Below are 17737 nucleotides of genomic sequence, written 5' to 3' on the forward strand. Positions count from 1 at the left end.
AGCAAAAACAACGTGGAAGAAGCAGCAGCAGCAACAACAACAACAACTACAATTACCCCTTTTCCACCAAGTCAGTTCCAGGGCTGGTTCGGGGCCAGTGCTGGTGCTGGTTCACAACTCGTTCAACTTGCGAGCCAGCTGAGAACCAGTTTGCTTTTCCATCGCTCGCAGTGCTAAGAGAAGACACGTCATTACGTCACTGTATACGTCAGTTACGTCGTTGTATACGTCATTACGTTGCTGTATACGTCAGTTACGTTGCTACGTTTGCATAAACCTTGGCGCGAATATCGAAGCAAAAACAACACGGAAGAAGCAGCAGCAGCAACAACTACCCCTTTTCCACCAAATCAGTTCCAGGGCTGGTTCGGGGCCAGTGCTGGTGCTGGTTCACAACTCGTTCAACTTGCGAGCCAGCCGAGAACCAGTTTGCTTTTCCATAGCTCGCGGTGCTAAGAGAAGACACGTCATTACGTCGCTGTATATGTCATTACGTTGCTGTTTACGTCAGTTATGTCGCTACGTTTGCATAAACCTTGGCGCGAATATCAAAGCAAAAACAACGCGGAAGAAGCAGCAGCAACAACAGCAATAATAATAATGGATGACTTTGCGTTTGTACAGCTGCTGCTTCTCGTCGCTTAAAAATGGCGATCTTTCGCGGTCTTGTTATTGTTGTTGGTCTTAACAACTCCGCCCCCGCTGACGTAAGCGGTTCTTTCCTCTGGCCCAGCAGAGAGTTGGTGCTAGCCTGGAACCGGTTTTTCTGGCCCCAGAGCCAGTTCTTTGTCAGTGGAAACAGAAAACCCGGTTCCAAACTAAGCACTGGCCCCGAACCAGCCCTGGAACTGCTTTGGTGGAAAAGGGGTAACAGTAAACCCGAGCTGAACTGAACGCTTCCGGTGTTGCAGCGCCGATCTGACCCGAACGCCTCCGATTATTGCCGATCTTTCCCGAAGATGGCCGATCTTTGCCGAACTCTGCTTGTGGACTCGAGCGCCCCCTGTCTGTTGGCTCGGTGTTATATTTTCTCTCACCGAGAATGGAGGAAGTTGCTCTGGAGCTCAGCGCGGATGGCATCCAAAAAAAAGTGCTTTCTCCTGGAAAAGGGGAAATTCCAGATTATCTGGATGGCTCCAAGGTAAAATATACAGTCCTGCAATATTTAAGAGAATTAAAGCGTTTCATTCGCGCGTGAATTGACCGCTGAACACTGACCAGCTAGGAAGCTAAGCGGCTAACTCACCTAGCTAGCGGAGCTCGGCCTTGCTAACTGCTAATCTTGTTTACACTTAAAAATTCGATATAAAATAGTTTTTTTAATCATTTTCTCATGATAGTTAGACTTTTTTATGCTTCAGAGATGTATTAAATACTAAGATCAACAAGTTAGCAGTGCTGCTAGTGATTGTTAGCGAGATAGGCTGAGATGCTGGCGCCCGTGGCACTGTGGAAAATATTCCGGTTTGTAGAATTTCCCCGTCAGTATTTTATTTATTTGTAGTTATGGGCATTTTTATAATGTTCTGGTTATGTATTTGTGATTAAACGTGTTGTAGAGGGAAGCTGTTGGGTTGTGGTAGGGATTGGTAATGAGGAGCATGGTCCACTGGAGAGGAGAACATCACTCTCATCCTGCACTGATGATAAAGTGCACCTACAGCTAAAAAGGACGCTTCAGAGATTCCTGTATCTGTTCCTTAGCAGGCCCAGAAACTCAGCTATTTTTCACCAGCCAGCCGGACTCGTTCCCTTCCAAAGTAACTCGCCAAACAGAAAATCAACTCGCCAAAATTTGTTCATGTATGAATTTTACTTCTGTCAGAAATAACGCAAAAGAGAGTCGTTCCCATTGTTCATGACTAATGTGCATTTATTTCAAGACCCGAGTATTTTGATACTGTTGTTAAATACATAAATGAGAACAACACAGAGCACCATAATATAATATCAACAAATAATAATCTATTGGAAAACTTGGTGTATGAGTATTGAAAATAAATATTGAGGTATTTCACTCACGTGACCAAGTCATGTGATGCTGCCATTTTGGACGTCACGGCTCGAATCAGTTTGAATGCGAGGAAGGCGACAAACGAAAAACATAAAAGAAAAAGGAGCGAGATGCAGAAAACACCTTCACTATCCAGCGACGTAGGGCATTTACAGGGCGAGCAGAGGGAGAGGTATTTGCAAAAATTGAGGTTAGCAGGCTTAGAGAACGACGTTTACCTGCTTCCACCAGGATTGCTCACTGACAGCTAAGATTTGTTCACATTTTCGTTTACTTTCGGTCCTCAGGATAAACAAAATGTTATTAAATGTCATTGAAATAACTTCTTAGTCTGTTGAGACATGGCCCATTATAAGTTTTTCCTTTACTGTATTTACTAGTTTACTGAGCGCGCTCCATGGCGGGCTGGCTGGCGCTAGCTAGCTAGCGCTCCGGGGCTGTCTGTCTGTCTGGCGCTAGCTAGCTAGCTAGTGCTCCGGGGCCGGCTGGCTCAGTAAACTAGTAAATCCAGTAAAGGAAAAACTTGAGACTGAAAGGTTTTAACAGTCATCCAAATGACTGAACGTAAACACTGCTACAGTAACATACCAGCTACTGTTGTTGACATTAGCTAGCTTGCCATCCAAAATGGCGGACACCAGGGCGTCACGTGACCCTGTGACGTCAGGTGAAATACCTCAATACTTACTATCATGACTATAGAGGTTTTCGACCCACGTGACCGTTGCCATGTCAACAAGTAGATGGCGCCTTTTTGGCAGTCACAACAATGGTGACTCCCGCTAGCCCAACATGTCAGAGATTTGCCAAAAAATCTGTATTTTCCCTTTTCACAGCATGCATTGTTTGAATGGTTGCCATGACAACATATGCGAAGATTTCCAACAACATTTTGTGGCATAAAAATTCCATAACAGTCTACTTCAACGTGATACCAAATAAAAGTAAATTCATTGCAGTTAGAAAAATAGTGTCCAGGTTGAGAGAGAGTTACATTAATCATATAGAAAAATGCATAATAATTAATGTCTAGTATCGAATTCTAGTTTTGTCCATTGCATATTCACATCTAAAAAGTACAACCCACCCAACAACATGGCTCTGCCTCACCTGAGGGCACCGTGTATGTTAAACCTAGACTACACGTAAGCCGCCCAAACACTAGTAAGAAGCCCGGCGCCAGGCAGCCCCATTGATGAGGCCGAGCGGTCCCTGTCTCACGTATATAAAACCACAGATGTATAAAGATAAAACCATCATAGCCTGACTAGTGGGGCTCGGTGCCAGGTAGCCTGAACACCGCCTAACAAGGCTTACGTGTAGGCTAGGTGCTAGGCTACATGTATAATTTGTCATTTATCTCGTATACGATATCTTTAAACTTTTGGAAAAGTTACCTGAGACAAAATGTTCGCCACACAAACACGTGTGTTCGGTGGGCTGCCAATTCTCTCGCCTGATCGCCGCGATCCACTTTTCGCGACGCTGTCGATCGGCCGGGAACCTATGGAACGTTAATCCAGGTTTATCCCCTCTTCTGTTGTGGCAGCTAACTGCACAACACGTATCAGGCATTCTACGATAAAAGTAAGTGATGAAGAAGATGGATATTACAAGCGTTGTTTGCTGATAAGCGTGGCTTTGTTTGACCTCCAAAATGCCGGCATAAACAGTATCACGTGACCCTATGACGTCAGGTCGAAAACCTCTATAGCACCCAAAATATGTCCAACATGCTTTCTGTATTTCACCATTTATGAGAGAGAAAGCATTCGGAGCTTCATATTGACTAGGAATCAACTTGGAAAAAATTAATTATTCCATAAAAATCGTATCGCAGCCGAGGCCTACCCTGCTCCCACGTTTGCTTATAAGTCCTTTGTCGTTTCTCCTCTTCAGACCGAGGTCGCTTTGTCCCCGTCTCTGGCGGTTTCTGTACACCTTTCAGAAAATTCCACATCGCAACGTAGCTTTGGCAGATGTAGGCTAGATGTAAACAACAACAACAACAAAATCACGTGTTTTAAATGGGCGATAATGTGGCCACATCTGTTGAATTTGATAACGTGATGTGGCAGCGGGGGCGTGGCCATTTGGCAGTCTGTGAATGGAGGGCGGAGTCAGGGAAGGTAAGTGGTGGAATCATTGCACCTGATGGGGATTAACCTGTGTTTGTGTGTCTTCCCCAGTGACCGTGCCCTTTAAAAGGAGAGGAGAGCAGAGAAAGGGAGCTCTCTCTCTCTCTCTCTCCCCAACCAGAACACGTATGTGTGTGTGCATAGCTGGGAAGTGATAAAAGGCTGAAAAGCTAGCAATAAATAGTTCATTGAGAACTCAGTTCTGGCCAGCCGTGCTTCTGTGCTCCACCCACCTGGTCCAATACTGCACGTGATTACCGCGATATTCAACGAGATGCGTTATATGCATGCGCAATAGTGAAAAAACCGACAGCCTGACTCGTACACGATATGATTCGGAATTCTTTGGTAGTTTCCGTCCTGCTGATAAACACATCGACGAACACAGACACGGCACACACTTAATATGTGGCGGCTTTAGTTGACGGTGTGTCTGAATCTTCGCTTCATATGTATTTTTTTATTTTCAACTAGCCAGCCGGGCTGCCTAGTGACAGGAATTACCCACCAAATGACAAATTAAGTTGCCTCGGGCGACCGGACCACCACGAATTTCGAGCCCTGTAGATTATAAGACTCATCAAAATCAGAGAAATGGTCATCAAATACCTCAATAAAATAAATATGTGGTGAATCTTCATTTCATTCGGACATTCGTTGTATTTTTCTTTCATGTGATTTCACATTAGGGGCGGCACGGTGGTGTAGTGGTTAGCGCTGTCGCCTCACAGCAAGAAGGTCCTGGGTTCGAGCCCCGTGGCCAGCGAGGGCCTTTCTGTGTGGAGTTTGCATGTTCTCCCCGTGTCCGCGTGGGTTTCCTCCGGGTGCTCCGGTTTCCCCCACAGTCCAAAGACATGCAGGTTAGGTTAACTGGTGACTCTAAATTGAGCGTAGGTGTGAATGTGAGTGTGAATGGTTGTCTGTGTCTATGTGTCAGCCCTGTGATGACCTGGCGACTTGTCCAGGGTGTACCCCGCCTTTCGCCCGTAGTCAGCTGGGATAGGATCCAGCTTGCCTGCGACCCTGTAGAAGGATAAAGCGGCTAGAGATAATGAGATGAGATGAGATTTCACATTAACCATCACAAATGTGGTAAAATATTTCAGGGGGATTTTACGACGGCGCCGAACTCCCTAACGGTTTGTTTTCATTCACAACGTGATTCTGTCGCCCTCATCATGTCCAACTCGTTTTCTTTAAGTTAATTTATACTTCAGGTTTGACTGGATTAATCAGGATTTAACTTTATTTCCTGCAGAAGCTTTGAATGTGGGTGAGTCTAAAACTCTTAAAACTGCACATCAGGGAAGGGGTTAGAACACACACACACACACACACACCCGTAATGGGGCTTTGGATAGTTTCTGATTACTGTTAAAGTTTGAGTTTTATTAAAAAATGATAAGTCATTGAAGGAGGTGGTGAGAAATCCTCCATGGCTGTGAAAAGACTCTTGTTAAACTCTTCGCTGTTCATTAGTTCACTAAGCTCCGGTCAGGGTTATGTCGATTGTGCGGAGGTGTAGCTTGAACACATTTCCCTGTTCCGAAAAGCAATCAAGCGCACTGACTTCCTGTTTCAAAAGGAAACACTTCAACATACAAGAATCAGTTCACGATTCTCTAGATCTTTTACGATGATGTTTCAACACAAAAGTCTCCTCAGCTCCTAAAGATGTTCCTACAGCTCTGTACTCACTGATGCATCATACTCTACAATTTCTGTTTCATGTAAATCTTGTCAGTGCATCATGTTTCACTCGCTGGATCTTTTACTGTATCTCCTTAGTGGTGATGTCATTTGAGAATGATTCTGCTCTTTGAATCGGTTCTTGCTTTTTTTTTTTTATCGTGAACTCAGACATATGAGCAGTTTCGTAGGCAGTTCCATGGAAATGTAAGATTTCCTGAAAATATTTCAGGCAGATTTCAGCCAAGATGAACAGTTTGTGGTGAAAATGTGTGTGTTATCTGGGAATCGACTCATCGAGTTGACTCATATTGGCGAACTGAGTCAAATGATCTGACTCGCTGAAAAGAGTCAGAATCCCTGTCACTAATCCTCAGTAAGATAACTTTGTGGTTCATTAGTTTAATCTCATGAAATGATGAGCAAAGTCTAACTTCATAGGAAAGCAACCTTTATCAAACTGTCATAATTATTGGCACTCCTGGATTTGATGCTTTCTTCCTTTTCCAAGAGCATTGAATTGGCTGCTTTAATGCTTTGCCAAGGGTGCCAGTAATTCTGGAGCTGGTCTATGAAATGTGTTTGAGGTGTATTTTTAATTTCGATGTCTCTGGAGGTTGAGCTTCATCAAAACAAGATGATTTATTTGCAGTGATTGAATAAAAATTAGGTGATCGTGGTTGGTTCTGGTGTTATGGATTACATGTGTGTGTTCCTGCAGGTGAAGTTTCATTACCGCACTAGCCTGTGTGACGGTACAGTGCTGGATGACTCCAGGACGATGGGAGGGAAGAGTAAACCCATGGAGCTCATTCTGGGGAAGAAGTTTAAGCTGCCCGTGTGGGAGCGTGTGCTCAGCACCATGAGAACGGGCGAGATCGCGGCGTTCACCTGTGACGTCAAGGTACAGGGTGTGAGGTTCAGTTCAGTCAGTGAGTCCAAAAGTACTGTGGGGATAGTTTGTGATGTTCAGAGTCAGGTTACACTAGGCCTGTCACGATGATAAATTTTGTTGGACAATATATTGTCTCAGAAATTATTGCGATAAACGATATTATTGTTGACGTCTTTTCAAGACAATTTTATGCCACTAGTAAAATAATCATGTAAATACACCCTTTCAAAGAACAGTAAACTTTTTAATTAAATCAGCTTATTCAATTCAACAGTGGAACATAAAAAATATAAATAAATAACCTAAAGAAATAAAACAACAATAAATAAAATACAACCTATGGCTCTTAAAAATTGCACTTAAGTGAATATTAACGTGGCACAGGGGAATAAAAAGACATTCTTTTCTTCACAGGCAACATTCTGCCAATCCAGTTTCTCAAAGATTAGTACCCAGATCAACAAAAAGTGCAAAGTAACAACGTTTTGCCAGCTGTCATTTGGATAAAAGTCACAACAATTAGAACGAGATAACATGTAGGCAAGGGCGTAGGTTTGGTATTAACACTGGTGGGGGACAAAAACCCAATGCCAACCCCCAGTGGTGCCAACATTAGAGGGTCACAATATTTTGCTCCGTTGTGTTCCACCAAAAGAGTCTCCATCATCTCTCCAAAGGCCAGACTTTTAACATTTGAAGTTCAGAACTGTAGTAATTCATGAATAATAATAATAATAATAATATGAAGTCCATTTGATTAACTGCAAATCTTGCATGTGATGATGAACTCATTCTACCAATTTGCAAATGAGTTTTCCAAGCGAATAGCGCACTGACTGTCGGGAGGGTGTATGTTCCTTTCCCTCATAAATGGAAATAAAACCCATCCGGAGCCTTAAACACTGCGTTCCATGAGGCTGCAGGGGGAGTCGGCGCTCTTCTGTGGGATCTCTAACTGGTTTTAGAATGCCAGTTTAAGCTGATGTGTGATTGGTCTAACGGTAAAACAGCACGAGGGCTCGAGAACTTTTTTGACACGTTGAAAGGTTAAAATTTTACTTGGCAACAGAATGTATCTGAATTCTGATTGGTTGTTGTATCTGAATTCTGATTGGTGGTTGTTATATTATTGCCCTTTTGTTGTCATCTTGAGCCCGGGGGGGGGGGAGTGACGGTTCTACAGAGAAAAGTTTTTGGCCTCCAGCTTTCAAATGAATCGCCTCGAAAACCAATCAGTTCAGCGGATGTGTGGACTCGGGATGTGACGTTTTTCATTTTCTAATTACGTGAAAATGTTTGATTTGATTGTTCGTGGCCCAGACACCTTTTAATGTCCACATCACCATCGGGTTGTTGTTGTTGTTGTTGTTTACATGTGTCATGCTACCCGAACTCGGTCAGGGCTCTGCAGGTCTTAACTGAAGCGCTTCAGATTCAGGGTTAGCGCGCTGCTAACGTTTGCAGGCTCTTCACAAGCAAGACTCGGTGCAATATTAGCCAACATTAGCACAATCTGATATGATTTAATAATGCCTTTGTGACCTTAATGAACTCCAGTTGTATCAAGTCGGATTGTTATTTACACGCCACACAAACTTAAACAGTCATATTCATATGTTGTTGTTTTTACACACTGAATCCGAACTGCTGTTAATTGATTCATTTTACGAGCTAATCTAACGCTACATTCCTCAAGCACAGTTTGCTAGCTTGCTCGCTAGCAGCTGGTCACTGCACTGCAACCGCACTTGCTAATCGACATGGTAGCCGAACTTGCTTGCTGTTTTCGTGACCACGCCCCCAGAGCGAATATTCATGAGCGAATTTTGCGTGGTTTCGCCCAGTGGAAACCTACAGTAACCATTTGTGTACCGCGCACGGAGCGTGATTATTTTTTATTTTTTCCCCCTTCTATCAGAAATATTGGTCGAGACAAATCAGCCGTTGTTTGATATTGGTAGGGACACGTCCATACCGTCCAGACCCAATTCTACACCTGTGGTCTGTACAACAGAGCAACGTGTTGTTGTCTTTTCCCCATTCAGTGGCTCTCCTGGCTGGATAACTGTTGCATGCTGGGAAGCCCCGCCTCTGACAGAAAGCCGCATGAGACGACAGAAAGCAGCGCGGAGTTTTATTCAATCAGTGGGTCAAACTAATACTCTGGCGACTTCCTTATGTAGATGTGCAGCACGGAAATGCCAAAATCGTGGTTAAAAAAAATTTCCGAGTTCATTTTCATTTACCGTACAATAAGTCAGTATATCGAATATCGCGACAGGCCTAGGTTACACACGCACTTCTGTTAGCCTTCTGAGCTCTGCGTTCAGAATAAACAAATCACCTGCGTGTAGTTCACACTTCCGAAGTTGCTGGAAATTTTTCTTGCATGGGATCATGTGAGATTGTGGTTTTTAAAAATACTTTTAAACACGTGTTCACTTTTAAATCTAGAAAAAAGTATGATGGAAAATGCAGACTCATGTTAGAGTTTGTTGTTTAACTAATAATAATAATAAAAAATGTGTTGCATTTATCTGGGAAATGTATTAAAATGATCTGAGGACTTGAGATTTTGTGTATCGAAGTTGTGAATTCTAACGTTTTGTACCTGAAGGCAGTTTTACTGCGTGAAGCGACACACAGCCTGTTTTTAGCGGTTGTTCTTTTCTGTCCTCGTCCCTCTGTTTTCTCTCCTCCAGCACACGGCTCTGTACCCGCTGGTGTCTCAGTCTCTGCGGAACATTAGCATCGGTAAAGACCCCCTCGATGGACAGAGGCACTGCTGCGGCATCGTCCAGGTCCACTCTCACCACTCCCACAGACAGAAAGACCTGGAACAGATCCAGGCCAACCCTCAGCCCCTCGTCTTCACCATGGAGCTCCTGGAGGTGTGTGTTTGGGTTTGAGGTGTGGTATGAGAAGGTAGATAGATGTTTAAAGACTTTGTGAAATGTTCCAGGAGCTCTACATACAGTGGTGCTTGAAAGTTTGTGAACCCTTTGGAATTTTCTGTATTTCTGTATAAATATGACCAAAAACATCATCAGATTTTCACACAAGTCTTAAAAGTAGATAAAGAGAACCCAGTTAAACAAATGAGACAAAAATATTATACTTGGTCATTTATTTATTGAGGAAAATGATCCAGTATTGCATATCTGTGAGTGGCAAAAGTATGTGACCCTTTGCTTTCAGTATCTGGTGTGACCCCCTTGTGCAGCAATAACTGCAACTAAACGTTTGCGGTAACTGTTGATCAGTCCTGCACACCGGCTTGGAGGAATTTTAGCCCGTTCCTCCGTACAGAACAGCTTCAACTCTGGGATGTTGGTGGGTTTCCTCACATGAACTGCTCGCTTCAGGTCCTTCCACAACATTTCCATTGGATTAAGGTCAGGACTTTGACTTGGCCGTTCCAAAACATTAACTTTATTCTTCTTTAACCATTCTTTGGTAGAACGACTTGTGTGCTTAGGGTCGTTGTCTTGCTGCATGACCCACCTTCTCTTGAGATTCAGTTCATGGACAGATGTCCTGACGTTTTCCTTTAGAATTCGCTGGTATAATTCAGAATTCATTGTTCCGTCAATGATGGCAAGCCGTCCTGGCCCAGATGCAGCAAAACAGGCCCAAACCATGATACTACCACCACCATGTTTCACAGATGCTGGAATGCAGTGTTTTCCTTTCTCCAAACATAACGCTTCTCATTTAAACCAAAAAGTTCTATTTTGGTCTCATCCGTCCACAAAACATTTTTCCAACAGCCTTCTGGCTTGTCCACATGATCTTTAGCAAACTGCAGCCGAGCAGCAATGTTCTTTTTGGAGAGCAGTGGCTTTCTCCTTGCAACCCTGCCATGCACACCATTGTTGTTTAGTGTTCTCCATGAGGAGAACACTGAACAACAATGGTGTGCATGGCAGGGTTGCAAGGAGAAAGCCATGGCAGGGCTCTACATTAACTTTTGAAACCACTTGTCCTGTCGGGCAAGTTGAAAGGAAGTTGACTTGTCCGAAGAAATATTTGAGGAAAAAAACCCACAAACTATTTGTAACCCAACAATCTTTATTGCATTTGCATCGCACCACTTGTGGCTTGTACTCTTGCCATGAGGCACTAGAATGTCTCGCCTATATGAAGCTGTACCTTTAAACATGCTGCTCGAGACATCAGCAGGAGTAGGATGCGATATGCACTGAGAACATTGCATTCCGTCTCCGGTGTCTTGGACCCATTCAAATTCATCCTTCCAAGAGTTGAGAAGTTTCCGCTCTCTCTTGCTTCCATAGTTCTGCTGTGATTGTTTCCTCTTCTTTTCAGCACCAGGTGCCTCGGATTCACTCGACTTCTTTGTGAAGCCGAACTTCAGGAGGGACGTTTTCTAAATGTCTAAATTTTTAGAATGAACACCATCAACAATTCAAAGATTTGGAAATTACCACATAAATATACAGTTGAATAATGATCCCACCAACAGAAATGTCAACAAATCCACGTGTATGACACGATTAAAACCAATCATAAACGACCGTTTACTTTTCAGCTCAAATACACGAAGCGGTATTGGCCGGTTTCGCAAGTGGAATATTCAGTCTCCCCAGGATTCCACGGGCCTTTTTTGTGATTGTTACGGGCTAAAATTTCTGATGTTGCGGGGGTTTTCCAAAAAGTCACGATGAAAGTTGCGGTGTTTTTTAGGTTTTTGTTGCGATTACACTGCGGAAGGAAGTGAAAGTTGTGAGAAATTGTTGTGATTTTCTCTTTTTGTGATTAAAATTGAGTGATATGTTAAATATTAAGTTATTACTGAAAAACTATTGATTAAAAAAACAAAGACACTGAGAAATAAACAACTTTACCAATATAAAAGATTACCAGGGCTACAAAAATGCAGAAAAATAGGCTTTACTTATCCAAATGCACCTGTTGGTTCAAAAGTTAAAGTGCAGAGAACCTCACAGCACAACATGAAGTTACCTTAAAATATAATATAAATGCCTCAGCTTTCATGTAAGAAAAAAAACTATTCATACTAGTACTGTGTGCAGGCAGTCTCTCCTGAAGACTAAATTAAACAATAATTATAAACTAATAAAATAAATGGCTCAGGCTTCATAGAAGAAAAAAAAACAATTTGAACAGAATCTCACAGTATGATACTGAAGCTGCCTAAACAATGGAAAATAAAATACCATTTTGGCAAAAATGCTGGCATCCATTAATTTCTTGTATTAAGTAAAAAAATAATGTAAAGTGCGCACAGTCCTTCACTGTAAACATAACACACTTTCAGTAACAGAATTTAAGCCTACATAAACACTGACTCACACATGCAGCTTCTCTTGAACGTATACACAGAAGTAAGGCAGAAGGTAGTGTGTCGACGTCACTGATTGGTCAAATTTGCGAGAAAGTTGCGGTGATTGGATATAATAGCAACACCGCCCTGAATTCGCGGGGATTGGTTGAATTTGCGTTGATGTTGCAAATCGCAACATTGTGAAATCCTGGAGGGTCTGACTATTGCGCATGCGCACATCGCTCTTTCCGAATAGAAACATCCGGTGATTCATCAAAACAATATATCGAGTGAGATGCTTCGGAAATCATGTGAATAAACTGATAAATTTGGTATGTAACCCGAATATCGGCGTATTTTGGCACTTGTCCAATCGGACAAGTAACTGAGAGGATGAACTTGTCCGACATTAAGTATCACTTGTCCCGGACAAGCGGACAACCGTTAATGTCGAGCCCTGCATGGTCTCATTTGTTTAACTGGGTTCTCTTTATCTACTTTTAGGACTTGTGTGAAAATCTGATGTTTTAGGTCATATTTATACAGAAAATTCTAAAGGGTTCACAAACTTTCAAGCACCACTGTAGACCTCTAACAGAACAGCACCATGTTGTGTGTGTGTGTGTGTTAGGTGCTGGCCCCAGGCTCGTTCGCTTTAGAGACGTGGGCGATGACGGATGAGGAGAAGCTGGCCGCTGTGCCGCAGATCCACGAGGAAGGAAATGCGCTCTACAAGAAAGGAGACGTGCAGGGAGCCACCGAGAAATACTACAACGCCATCGCATGCCTCAAGAACCTTCAGATGAAGGTAGAACCTACTGTGTGAGAGAGAGACAGACAGAAAAAGAGCGAGCAAGAAAGAGAGAAAGATGGAGTGATAAAGCACGAACCCCACACCACACTCATTAACGTGTCTGATGATGTCAGTATTAGATCAGATTGTTCAGCCCCTCTGTATTTCATCACACACTATTGCCGCTTTTCCACTACAAACGCGGCTGAGTTGGGCTGAGCCGTGCCGTGCTGAGTCGAGCTGAGCGGGGCTGTTGGAGTTGCATTTCGACTACAACCGCGCTGAACTGTGCTGGCTGGAAGTGGGTGGACACATTGGGTGGAGTTAGCAAAAGTGGGTGGACGTCACGTGATGTCGTTAGGCGGCACAAACAGTGACATCAGTGACCTTTTAAGCGGTAGTCTCACGACCCGGAGAGTAAACAATAAACATGGAGGACATGGAGTCGTTAGTGTTGCTGGTCTTGGTGTTGTGGCTTGTCACTGACAACGCCAACAGATACTGGCAAGAGCGTATAGATGAGGCGAGGCGCATAAGGCTTCAGAAATTCTCGTAATTCTTCTTCTTCCGGGTTTACGGTGTTTACAGATCCCAGCGTGCTCGCGGGGCGTGTGTGGGCATGTGAGGACACTCCTCCTCACGCCCCCAGCCTCACTCGGCTCGGTTTGGCTCGCTTCAGCCCCACTCCAAAACCGTGCGAGTTTTGGGTGCTGAGTAAGGCTGAAGCGAGCTGTTCTGAGGTAGTCGAAACGCGAGCCGTGTCGGGCTGAAGTGAGCTGAAAAAGGGTAGTGGAAAAGGGCCATTAGTCCTAAGGGGATTATTTCTGATCCCCTCCTCACTGTGCATCAGGGTTTATAAAGCTGATGTATTATTATACCTCTATTCATGTGTAATAACACCCTTATTCATCAGCCTGCTGTTAATTATTCGCCGAAGATGACGTGAATATCTGTGAATAATCACGAAGATGAAGTCGAGGTTATTATTCACTGAACCTCAGTCAGATAATTGTTTTAGTATAAATGCACAGGTGATTGATTTAAAAAATCACGTCACTGATCGACGCTGAGCCACATAAAATACTTTTGTTTTGAAATTGATAAAATAAATCCCAGTTCCACTTTACCTTTGAATAGTTTTAGACCAAACTTCGGAGCATCTCTAGTGCTTTTAGGAGCAGCGTTTTCTTTCTTCATCTGTAATTCTTCCTCACTTACGGCGACGAAGTGACTGGATGCCATTTTGCCGAGTCGCTCGAGGGGATTATCGAGAAATAGTCCGAATCTCTCGACCAATCAGAGCACACGATTTTCTATAATCACCTGCGTATTTACACTAATAACCATTTTGAACTGTAAGGTGAGTGATTACAGTTTGCTGTGTGTGTGTGTGTGTGTGTGTGTGTGTGTGTGTAGGAGCAGCCGGGTGAGGAGTCGTGGATTAAGTTGGATAGGATGATCACGCCGCTGCTGCTGAATTACTGCCAGTGTAAACTGATCCAGGGTCAGTACTATGAGGTGCTGGACCACTGCTCCTCTCTGCTCAACAAGTACGAAGGTGAGAGAGTCACAGATCACAACTCACTTCAGGAGGGGGTTATATCATCACCATAGCTCAGTCTCTCTCTCTCTCTCTCTCTCAGATAACGTGAAAGCGTACTTCAAGCGAGGAAAAGCTCACGCAGCTGTCTGGAACGAAGTTGAGGCCCGAGCTGATTTTGAGAAGGTGCTGGCGCTGGACCCGTCTCTGGGGCCGGCCGTGAACAAAGAGATCCGAGCGATGGAGGAGCGTATCCGACAGAAGGACAAAGAGGAAAAAGGACGCTACAAAAAACTCTTCACCTCCAGCAGCACCTCAGCGGCGGCGACTACGGTCAGTCACAGCGACGCACTCATCATCACGACTCCGTGCATCAGAAAGGTGTATTATATCAGGAATAACACACTGCGTGTTGTGCCGTGACAGTAAATTAATCACCCGTGTTCTGTTTCAGAGCTGAAACCGGCGTGGACGTCGTCTCTCGTCCCTCCTGAAGAGACGCTCCGTTACAGAGGGGCTGTAACACCTGAGCACACGAACTCTTCACCATTTCAACACAAGCAGCTTCTGTGTTTTGTTTCACACACACACTCTCTCGCACAGTCTCTGCAGTGTAACAGTGTCCCAAACTCTAAAGTTCTGACGAGACAGTGTTAGGGACACCAGATGTGACCTTTAGCGTTTAGCACACACCCTAGCGGTGAGGTGAGATGCTAATTTGAAGGAACATGCCTTTAATTTTACACAAAATTTACAGGATCGATGTGTCAAACCCTGGTGAAATAAAGGGACCTGGAAATGGGACACGCCCCCCTTCAGAAAGACGATCCGATATAAAATCCTCGAGCACCTTTCTGTAGTCGGCTTCTCTTTATCATTATATTGTCTTTATGTGCACGTCTGTTTCTTTAAATGTGTAAACCTGTGAATTTAAACATAACATAGGGTAATGAGTAGAATATCATTATGGAAGTACGCGCACACACACCTGAAGTCGGGGTGGGCGGACGATACGCTCGTATATCTACGCTGCAGGTGAACTGAAATGCTTTAAGGAATATTTTTGTCAACGTGGAATTATTACCAAAACAAGTCCGCATTCTTAAAAGCATTTATAATTGTTCCACTACACTTCCTGTTTTTGTGTTTTTTTTTTTTTTTATTAAATATTCATCCTAACTTCATAACGAAGACGAATATCACTGAAAACGTGACGTGTTTTGTTGTGAAAATGTTAAGTATAAAACGATACGGTGGTGGTGATTCTTCCTACCCCGGCTCAAAGAATTAACCAGTGACCATCTGCCAAGACACGAACTCCATTTACTCCACCTGAGTGTTTGTTTGTCGCTGTAAAGGACAACGCTGCATTTGTTATAACAAACAAAATAAAAAATAAAGTAAATCTATTATCGATGTCATTTACAAATGAGTTGGCTTTTCTGGGTTTTTTTTTCCCCCTCAAATGAACAATGAAATGAGACTCGACTCACGTTTACAGTCCGCTCTGAAAGTATTGGAACAATTTTTTTTTTGCTTTACACTGAAGACATTTGAGATCAGAACCTGAATATAAGAAAATGGATCAGAATTTCAACTTTCATTTCCTGATTTTCCATCTGGACGTGTTAAACAGTTTAAAACACGATATATTTGTGGCAGACCACCCAGTTTTGGGGTGAGCAAAATTACTGGAACATGTATTTAAAGTAAATAACACTTAATATTTGGTTCCGTATCCCTTGTTTGCAGTAACTGCATCGACCCAGTGACGACATCAAACTGCTGAACTCTTCATTTGTGATGCTTTTCCAGGACTGTAGCGCAGCTTCTTTCAGTTGTGGTTTGTTTTCTCCCTTCAGTCGCCTCTTCAGGAGCTGAAATGCTGCTCAGTTGGGTGAAGGTTTGCTGATTGACGTGTCCTGTCTAAAACCTTCCACTTTTTCTCCTGATGAAGTCCTGTGTTGTCTTGCTACATGATGAAGTTCCTCCCAATTAGATTGGACACATTTCTGTGTAAATGATCAGACAGAATGACTTCATTAAGCTGATACCATCATGAGGTCCATCCAGGTTTGTTCCAGAAGCAGCCATGAAGCCCGAGCCATGACGCTACCACCACCGTGCTTCAACAATGAGCTCGTATGATCTGGATCCTTTCTTTCTCCACACTTTGGTAGAGATTCAGCTTGGTTCCAGAACGTTTTGTGGATCTTCTCTGTATTCCTTTTGAATTCCAATCTGGCCTTGTGATGAGTGGTTTGTATCTTGTGGTGTGGCCTCGACATTTCTGCTCATGAAGTTTTCTTTAAACTGTGGATTGTGATTCCTTCACCGCTGCCCTGTGGAGGTTGTTTTTAGTTTTTTCTTCACAGCTCTTGTGATGTTTGTCAACAGCTGCTGCGGTTTTCCTTGGCCAACCGGTTCCTTGTCTGGTTGCTGGTACACCAGTGGTTTTTCTTTTTCAGGACATTCCACATTGTTGTACTGGGTATTCACAATACTTGTGCAATGAGTGTGATCAATTTTCTCTCTTCGCTTCAAAAATGACCTCTCTCTGGTCTTCATGTTGGTTTATCCTTTTTAACAACATGCAGTTTGTACAGGTGAAACTCAAGACTGAAGCCAAAAGCAGATATTCAAAGCTATTAATTGTTTAAACAAACAATCTATCAGGACTCACCTGGGCAACAAGAAACACTTTTCAGTCACATGTTCCAGTATTTTTGATCACTTGAAAAATGGGCAGGTTCAAAGAAAATGTGTCATGTTCTAAGTTAACACGTCTAGATGTAAATATCCAAAAACGAAAGCTAAAATTTTGATTCATGATCTCATTCATCTTCAGTGTATCACAGAAGTAAAAGAATTGTCTTACTGGTTTTTTTTTTTTTCAGATCAGTTACCATGAGCTTAATTTACAATCTTAATTTAGAAATTTAAACAAAGAAATAAATTGAACGGGAGGAGGTCTTCACATGTTCTATTATAGTATTAATTTTTAATTTTCTCCTTCAAGTAGCATTTATCAAAAAATAATCCATCCTTCTGAAACCTTATTCAAAGTAACCCACAGTTATCAATTTATTTTTAGATGAAAATAAAATTAAAATATATGAAACAAGATCAGCTGTGAACGACTGTTTACTGACGTATACCCCCCCCGCTCTCGCTTATATCAGAACACAAGCAACCGAAGGAACAGGACACTTATTATGAATGTTGACTTCAACAAATAATGGACCCTGAAACGAGTAAGTAAAGAGCAGCGTCTCTCCCCAGGGATCTCAAATACCATCCTGCGAAACTGTCTTTTTGAAATAGTATTTTGTTCCTTGAAATATCGTCAAAATCCACTCTATA

The 17737-nt window shown here is 42.9% G+C and overlaps 1 protein-coding gene across 1 annotated transcript; it reads left to right on the plus strand.

Annotated features, from left to right (window-relative positions):
- Nucleotides 1–1031: 1031 nt before the first annotated feature.
- aip (aryl hydrocarbon receptor interacting protein) lies at nt 1032–15806 on the plus strand. Its single transcript, XM_060926596.1, has 7 exons — nt 1032–1141; nt 6563–6745; nt 9439–9627; nt 12673–12849; nt 14251–14392; nt 14478–14707; nt 14829–15806. The coding sequence occupies exons 1-7, from the start codon at nt 1043–1045 to the stop codon at nt 14832–14834; spliced, it is 1026 nt and encodes a 341-aa protein (XP_060782579.1). The 5' UTR covers nt 1032–1042; the 3' UTR covers nt 14835–15806.
- Nucleotides 15807–17737: the final 1931 nt, after the last annotated feature.

The sequence above is a fragment of the Neoarius graeffei genome, chromosome 7 (assembly GCF_027579695.1).
Source record: "Neoarius graeffei isolate fNeoGra1 chromosome 7, fNeoGra1.pri, whole genome shotgun sequence".
NCBI lineage: Eukaryota > Metazoa > Chordata > Actinopteri > Siluriformes > Ariidae > Neoarius > Neoarius graeffei.